Source organism: Hemibagrus wyckioides, linkage group LG08 (assembly GCF_019097595.1).
Source record: "Hemibagrus wyckioides isolate EC202008001 linkage group LG08, SWU_Hwy_1.0, whole genome shotgun sequence".
Taxonomy (NCBI): domain Eukaryota; kingdom Metazoa; phylum Chordata; class Actinopteri; order Siluriformes; family Bagridae; genus Hemibagrus; species Hemibagrus wyckioides.
In genome coordinates this window covers 12,110,827-12,119,486 of record NC_080717.1, presented here as the reverse complement: position 1 = coordinate 12,119,486, position 8,660 = coordinate 12,110,827, and the positions used below count along the sequence as shown (strand labels likewise).

Below are 8,660 nucleotides of genomic sequence, written 5' to 3'. Positions count from 1 at the left end.
CTCAACCACACCTCCTCCTCCACACACACATTGTTAAAATTTAAATATTTTTAAGATTTTTTGAAGAAGCACCAATTTAGACAGCAACAGTCACATAACAGTCACAGTAGTATGCATCTCATTTATTAATCTGTAGTCAGTGTGTAAGAAATCATAACTAGAATTGTTCACTGTATTTCAGGTCAATCTGCTCCTGAACTCAAGTACTCAAGAACTCAATATATATATATATATATATATATATATATATATATATATATATATATATATATATATATATATATATATATTCTCACCACTGAATAATTTCATTTATTTAAGACTTGTTTACATAACAAATCAAAGGGTTTCAAATAAGAAATGTAAATATATAATATATATATATATTTACATTTCTTATTTGAAACCCTTTGATTTGTTATGTAAACAAGTCTTAAATAAATGAAATTATTCAATGGTGAGAACTAGACACTAATATCTAAAGTCTAAATAACAGCCACCTTACTGCCTGTCAAAGCTCAATCACTTTTCTAATTATAAACTCCTACAGCAACCTTCCTAGAATGGAAATTTAACTAGAGCCATCTGTGCCCTAAAATTAGCCCCTCTTGGTGACCAGGCCTCATGGACTATCTCTGTCAGACTGTTTGGAAGTTTGGGCTACAATTTACTCTTTTAGAGGTAAGTGGACTAGGTGTATGTGTTTGGTTTAAAACTTAAACTAGATTGAATGAATTAAATAGAATCTACATGTGATTGATTTTTTAAAAATTGCATTAAATTAAAATAATAAAACAAGGCTCAGTTAATTTTGACCTAAGAGGAAAAATATTAACCAAAAGGGATTATAAATCTGAAACAAAACAAAAAAAACCCTGTCATTTCATTTATTCTGTGCTGTTTTCTGGTTTTGCAGCATATTTGGATTAACGAGTTAAAGAGATGTATAATGCTGATAATAATAATAAATGAATGAATGAAAAAATATGCTGCCATTTAACACTGAAAAAAAATGTTGATACAGTAAATATCACTTTTGCCATATATTTAACTTTTATGTAAGAAGTCTCCTGTGTGAGTGCTTTGTAACGGACAGTATGTTTTCCTCTATTGAAAAGTCTTCAGGACAGACAACCATGCAATGTTTTTACTGTAGGGCACATGACAAACTGTCTTATTCATTAGAGAAAAAAGATTCTGTCAACACAGTTTGACTGTTTATGACAGTTTATAACTGCTATAACAGAATGTCATTTTTCAGTTGGTCCATAACAATACATGTAACAATAAACTAAAAATGAATACAGTTGTTCTTTAACTTTATAGGACAGTAATCAACTGTGGGGTGGTGACAGTAACCCTGCTTTGCACAGGCTGCATCACACCACCCTGTTTGGACTATATTCCTTACTTAACAATCAAATAAAATAATATACCTAATTTCTATTAGAACTATCCCAGTGTTTCCCTTTAGTTACCTACACTGTGGAATATTTACATATATACATATTTACATACATAATAACCTGAAAGATCACTGGCAAAGAATCGCTCACTCATTCTGTCAAGTCATTCGGACCCTCCCCCATCAGTCAGAACGTTTCCTTACCCTCCCGCTGCTGATCATGCACATGTTCACACCCGTGCTGGAACCACCTGTTTGCATTTCGCGACACCAAGGTATTTTGAGGACACAACATTGTTCGTAATGGTAAGTAATGTTAACCTCATAAATATTTTTGATTGTTATTGTTCACATGCACTGAATGCTATTACAATGACATATAGTAAAATATACCGTGTCTTATTTAATCTCATTAAATTATTAAAATCATTAAAAGAATTTAGCACTCTGAAGTCAAAACTCTCAATATTTGACTACCATTTATAAAAGAATTGGTTACATTAGAATTGGACCTTTTCTGTCAGGAACACATTTTAAAAATGCATAGTTAAACAGTAGTTATTGATATTTTAAGTTATATATATTAAATATACATATTCAGAAAGCGTGTGACAGGGTGCCAAGAGAAGAGCTGTGGTACGGTATGAGAAAGTCAGGAGTAGCAGAGAAGTATGTCAGAGTGGTGCAGGACATGTATGAGAGGAGCAGGACAGTGGTGAGGTGTGCTGTAGGTCAGACAGAGGACTTCAAAGTGGAGGTGGAACTGCATCAGTGATCGGCTCTGAGCCCCTTCCTGTTTGCTATGTTGATGGACCAGTTGTCAGAGGAGGTCAGACAGGAGTCTCCTTGGACAATGATGTTTGCAGATGACATTGTGATCTGTAGTGAGAGCAGGGAGCAGGTGGAGAAAAACCTAGAGAGGTGGAGGTTTTGCGCTGGAGAGAAGAGGAATGAAAGTAGTAGTAAGACTGAGTACATGTGTGTGAATGAAAGGGAGGGAAGTGGAACAGTAAGATTACAGGGTGAAGAGGTGAAGAAGGTACAGGAGTTTAAGTACTTGGGGTCAACAGTCCAGAGTAATGGAGAGTGTGGAAAAGAGGTAAAGAAGCGAGTGCAGGCAGGTTGGAATGGGTGGAGAAAGGTGTCAGGCGTTCTGTGTGATAGAAAAATATCAGCAAGAATCAAGGGGAAGGTATAGGATGACTCATAATTTGCTACAGATCTGTTAATCATATTTCATTTTCATAATCCCTACTTTCTGTGTGCTGTCATTATACATAACCAAAAAATAAAATTCTACAAATGAAACATACAAGCAGTAAATGTATATATGCTCAAAAGTTTGCATACCTTGAGAAAATTTGCAAGATGTGTACCATTTATTTTAAAAAAAACATGAGTGAGAAGGCAAAATTTTATTTCTTATAGGATTCAGGTTCATATTTAAGGCATAACAGAATGGCACAATCATCAAACAAAACAGGACAATAAAGCAAATGAGGAAATTATCCCTGTTCAAAAGTTTGCATACTTTTAGTTCTTAATATCGTGTATTGCCCCCTTTAGCATAAATGATGGCATGCAGTCTTTTGTAATAATTGTGCATATGGTCTGTAATTCTCTCAGGTGGTATAGCTGTCCATTCTTCTTGGCAAAATGCCTCCAGTTCCTTGCACAAACTGCACATTTGAGACTTCCCCAAAATGGCTCAATGATATTGAGGTCAGGAGACTGTGATGGCTACTCCAGAACGTTCAACTTTTTATGCTGTGGCCATTGGAGGGTAATTTGGCCTTGTGCTTTGGATCATTGTCATCTTGGAACATCTAAAGCCATGTCCACACGTAGCTAGGTTTTTTTTTAATTCTGTCCACATAAAAACGAAAATGCCCTGTTAAGTGCTGTCAGGAGCATGCTTAGCCAATCAGAAGCCTAGACAAAATGTCATTACAGATTGCAGCAGTTTAACAACAATGGCACGTCTTGGGAAAGCGATGCCCTTGACATGAGAAAATTTTATTGTAAAATGTAGAAGTCCGACCGGGTCTCGTCCAAAACCACCATCATTGTCTGTGTGGTTTGTGTTGTTGGAGATTTGTATGTAGCAGCAGTGAGCTTCATATTACATTCCAGCACCTCTGTTCATTAACGTAATGTGCGAGTAACTGCGCATGTATTTGCACACGTAAAAAGTCCAGTAAGCAACGTTAACATAGTCACTAGTTTATGTAATTTGTACAAAATACCTTCATAAACATAAACATTCAGTGATATGTAACTTCTGATCAGTTGTTTGGGTGATTTCAGTCATCATTAGGTTTTAAAAAGGAGTCAAATAATTATGTGATAATTATGGGTGCCAGTACCCTTAAATAAAATTTTTTTTTTTTTTTGCATTATCAGTCATATTTTCCAAATAAATGGCAATGTTTAACAATTTCTTTCAGGGTATGCAAACTTTTGAGCACAACCACAAAAATCTATTATTTTTAGTTTTTATATTCTATGTGAGATAGAATGAAAGGATGCTAATATGTGGTGAAATGCTAGGTAGATATATGATATATGAATATATGATCAGAGTTCACAACAGGTCACTATTGCAAGTTTTTACAAACACATTGGTAATTTAAATTGAGTTTTCAGCTAAAAATAAAATATTAATCTCATAAATTGAAGAGCCTGAACAATAACCTTAATCTTCAATAATTAAAACCTAAGCGTCAGCTTTCAGAAGATAGTTTGGTTATCTGTGTAGTCAGAAGTACTCATGAACAGCAATTTTTTAATTTTGGGTATGCCATTTATTAACTCCTTTGCCAAATTGTAGGATGCTACATAAGTGGTTAAATAACATTACTGCAAATTCTATTTTACACCTAATGAGTACAAACAGTGTGCTCAAAATGCAGCTTTCATTCATTTTGCTGACTGTAGTTCATTTTCATTCATTTTCAGGTCAAAAGAGACTTTCATTCAGGCTGCAATGGGAGCACCTGCTGTCTGCCTTAGGGTCTCCATCAGTGGGCTGAGCCCAGAGGAATTCATATAATTTTATAATAATGATGATAATAATAATAATAATAATAATAATAATAATAATAATAATAATAATAATAATAATAATAATAATAATAATGATAATAATAAAATATTTCATTTCAACACAGAATTTTGCTTCATTTCACTGACTGCTCTAGTAAATGTTGTGTAAATTATGTGTTTTGATTGTTTTAAACTTGTCTTTTTATCTCTGCTTTGTGGGTATTACTTTTTTGCCATCTCTTTATCACTCATGTCTATATAATCAAGAGATTTATAGAGCTAGCCTCTTGATTAATTTTGCCTTTAACTTTAAAATGTTCAAAATTTTCTTAAGAGGAAGCATGACCATAGACCTAGAGGATCATCCACACTTCATTGCCTTAAGAAATACCATGTCAAACATTGACTAACCCTAAATGAATCACAAACACAATGCCACTGAACTACTCATGTCCCTAAACTTCACAGCATTCAGTAGTGATCATGCAAGGTCCCCTCTAATAAGTACCCTTAATTAATGTAAGAAACAGTGTTCTTGTGTGATATTAATATAATTATTTTATAGCTATTAATTATTTATGCCAGTATCAGTAATATAAAGCAAAATTTATGAAAGTGACAGTAATACTTAGGTAGCAGTCATTTTAATTGTGCTATGTTAAAAACATTTTACATCATATTACAATAATGCAATAAATATAATATTAGTATAAAATGTTTTGAAATTATAGACAGAATGTTGGAATTTTTTACATAGCTCTTTGGGGTGAGTTGTCTGGCCATCCAGAGAACATTCATGTTTCAATTTCAATTTAAATGGATATTGTTTATATGTCAATATCTTGAAAGGACACAAGCATTTAGTCTTTTAAAATTTTATTAATAATTGTGTTACTATAAAATTAAATGAACAGAAAAAGAGGGTTAAAATATTGGTTAACCTTTTTTTTTCTCCCAAGTTTTGTGCTGCTAAAAATTATAATGGAGCCTTGAGAAGTTGATGGTGGCATGATGCTGGACCCTTTCACCAAAATGAGCTTAATGGACATTACCAAGATTTTCTCTCTCCTCCAACCCAAAGAGGATGAAGAACATGACTGTCAGCAGTTAAATAAGGCCATTGCTGAAGATGATGTCAAATGTCTGGCTGATTTGCTCTCTCAAGAACGGTACAAGAGATGTATCAATAGCAGAAGTGGCTGGGGAATACCAAGTACACCACTAAAAACTGCAGCTGCCCACGGTCACCTCCGCTGCCTAGAGTGCCTTTTAGCCCATGGTGCCGAGGTGGACAGTCTGGATGTGAAAGCCCAAACTCCTCTTTTCACAGCTGTCAGTGGCAAACATATTGGCATTGTCTCTGCTTTGCTCAAAGCTGGTGCTGATCCTAATGGAAGCCAATATAACAACTGTTCTCCAGTGCTAACTGCAGCCAGAGAGGGAGATGTGGACATTCTGAAGGAGCTGCTCTATTACGGTGCTGAGACTGATGTCAGGGCCAAAATACCAGATTGGGCTACCAATGCCACAACATGCCGAGGACCTCTCTACATTGCAGCCATTTATGGACAGCTGGAGTGCTTTAAATTGCTGTTGCTACATGGTGCCGATCCAGACTTCAACTGCAAAGAGGAGAAAATACTGGCAAGGATCAAACATTCAAACACTGTGCTGGACACATGTCTCAAATATGGGTGCCAATCTGAATACATTAAGCTACTAATAGACTTTGGAGCCAACATATATATTCCAATGGTTATTACTGACAGAATGAGAGAGCATGATGAGGCTGTCATGTTGGTGCTTAGAGAAAGAGGTTAGCTCAATAACACAAAACATTTTACAATATGTGCACTTATGTTTTTATTGAATATATTATAAATTCTCTTTCTATTTGCAGTTTCCCCCAAAACACTGATGTCCCAGACTAGGCTTGCAATACGGAAGTACCTTTCTACTGCACATCAACTGGACATGATTGATTCACTGGATATTCCACAAATGCTAAAAAATTATTTGAAACATACTACATGAACTATGCTTTATGCCATCTTTTTTGTGTTACCTTAAATACTATAAACTAGGGGTGTTCAGTGTTCTCCAAAAAGGGCCAGTGTGCGGGCATGTTTTCATACCAAACCAAGCAGAAGACACACATGACTCTATTGAAAGCCAAGATAAACTGATTGAACAGGTGGAATCAAGTGTGGCTACTGCTTTGTTGGAATGAAATCCGGTACCCACACTGGTCCTTTTCAGGTAAGATTGGACACCCATGCTTCAAACTTTAGGTAGGACATGTACTGTAGTGTGGTTCACTGGTAATTAAAGTTAAGATTGTACAGTACATGCTATATATGTATACTATGTACATGAAAAGAAATTAGCCTGTTTGTGCCCATATGTGAATAGTTATTTTATATACAGGTTATTGGATCTAGAATTCTGCCTTCCATAAATAATACTATGTACTACATTTAAGTTGTCCATATACATATACCCACACCGATCAGCCATAATATTATGACCACTACAGTTGAAGTGAATAAGACTGATTATCTACTCATCATGGCACCTGTTAGTGGGTGGGATAGATTAGGCAACAAGTGAACACCACTGAAAGCACAAACAATATGCACCTGAGCATCAGAACTGGACCACAGAGCAATCAAAGTAGGAAGTCTTGTCTGATGAATCACGTTTTCTTTTCCCTCATGTGGATGGCCGGGTGTGTGTGCGTCATTTACTTAGGGAACACATGGCACCAGGATGCACTGTGGGAAGATGTCAAGTCGACAGAGGCAGTGTCATGCTTTGGGCAATGTTCTGCTGGCAAACCTTGGGTGCTGCCATCCATGTGGATGTTACTTTGACATGTACCACCTATCTAAGTCATGGAAACGATTTTCCTTTATGACTCTGGCCTCTTTCAGCAGGATAATGTGCCATGCCACAAAGCAAACATGGTTCAGGAATGATTTGATGAGCACAACAACGAGTTTGAGGTGTTGACTTGACCTTCAAATTCCTCAGATCTCAATCCAATCAAGCATCTGTGGGATGTGTTGAACAAACAAGTCCAATACATGGAGGTCCCACCTCACAACTTACAGGACTTAAAGGATCTGCTGCTAACATTTTGGTGCCAGATACCACAGCACAACTTCAGGGATCTAGTGGAGTCCATGCCTCAATGGGCAGAACTGTTTTGGCAGCAAAAGGGGGACCAAAACAATATTATGCAGGTGGTCATAATCTTATGGCTGTACATTATATATATATATATATATATATATATATATATATATATATATATATATATATATATATATATATATATATATGTATGTATATATATATATATGTATATATATATATATAATTATATATACAACCTGTCTGACACAAACTGTCATTTTAAACACATTTAAATCTCATTTTAAATTATTAGTTATTTTAGTTATTAAATTATTATAGTAGAGATGTTTCCCAAAATAAGTGAATATGTTGCATGCTGGTTTGTACTCCCTTCCTCTGGGTAGGTTTTTCATTTTCATAATTCACTTGTTGACATGACTTCGCTTGAATTGAATAAAAATTATGTGCTTGGTCAGAAAGTGTACAGTAAGTCATGTTTACATGATCTAGTCAACCATTGTATTTTATTGCAGTTTAATCTATTGCACACTCACACTTCTTGGATCCAAGTGAATTAGATCACTCTAAATAACAGTCAATTCAATTTCAATTCAATTTTATTTGTATAGCGCTTTTAAAAATACAACATAGGAACAAAAAACATACAAAAAGTCCTAGATGTTAGACAAAACTTTTACAAAAAGCACTTTACAGTAGCTAAAGAGATAATGTAGTGGTCTACATGACTCCAACATATTCACATTATATATATATATATATATATATATATATATATATATACACATACACACATTACTCACAAAAAGTATTCGGCTTTAACTTAATTTGACCTTGGGTTAGGGTTAAGGATATTTGGCTTTTGGGTGAAATTTATGGAAAATGTAAAAATTCACGCTACAGTGATATTATATCATGAAAGTAGGGCATCTCATGCTGTTCATGAGTCGACTTATTGTCTGCTGAGGCATGGCATTCCACTCTTCTTGAAGGGCGGCCCTCAGTTCTATATATATATATATATACACACATTACTCACAAAAAGTATTCGACT

The 8,660-nt window shown here is 35.0% G+C and overlaps 1 protein-coding gene across 1 annotated transcript; it reads left to right on the top strand.

Moving 5' to 3' along the window:
- Nucleotides 1-610: 610 nt before the first annotated feature.
- asb12b (ankyrin repeat and SOCS box-containing 12b) lies at nt 611-7,710 on the top strand. The gene is made up of 3 exons (XM_058396457.1): nt 611-681; nt 5,410-6,266; nt 6,351-7,710. The coding sequence occupies exons 2-3, from the start codon at nt 5,459-5,461 to the stop codon at nt 6,482-6,484; spliced, it is 942 nt and encodes a 313-aa protein (XP_058252440.1). The 5' UTR covers nt 611-681; nt 5,410-5,458; the 3' UTR covers nt 6,485-7,710.
- Nucleotides 7,711-8,660: the final 950 nt, after the last annotated feature.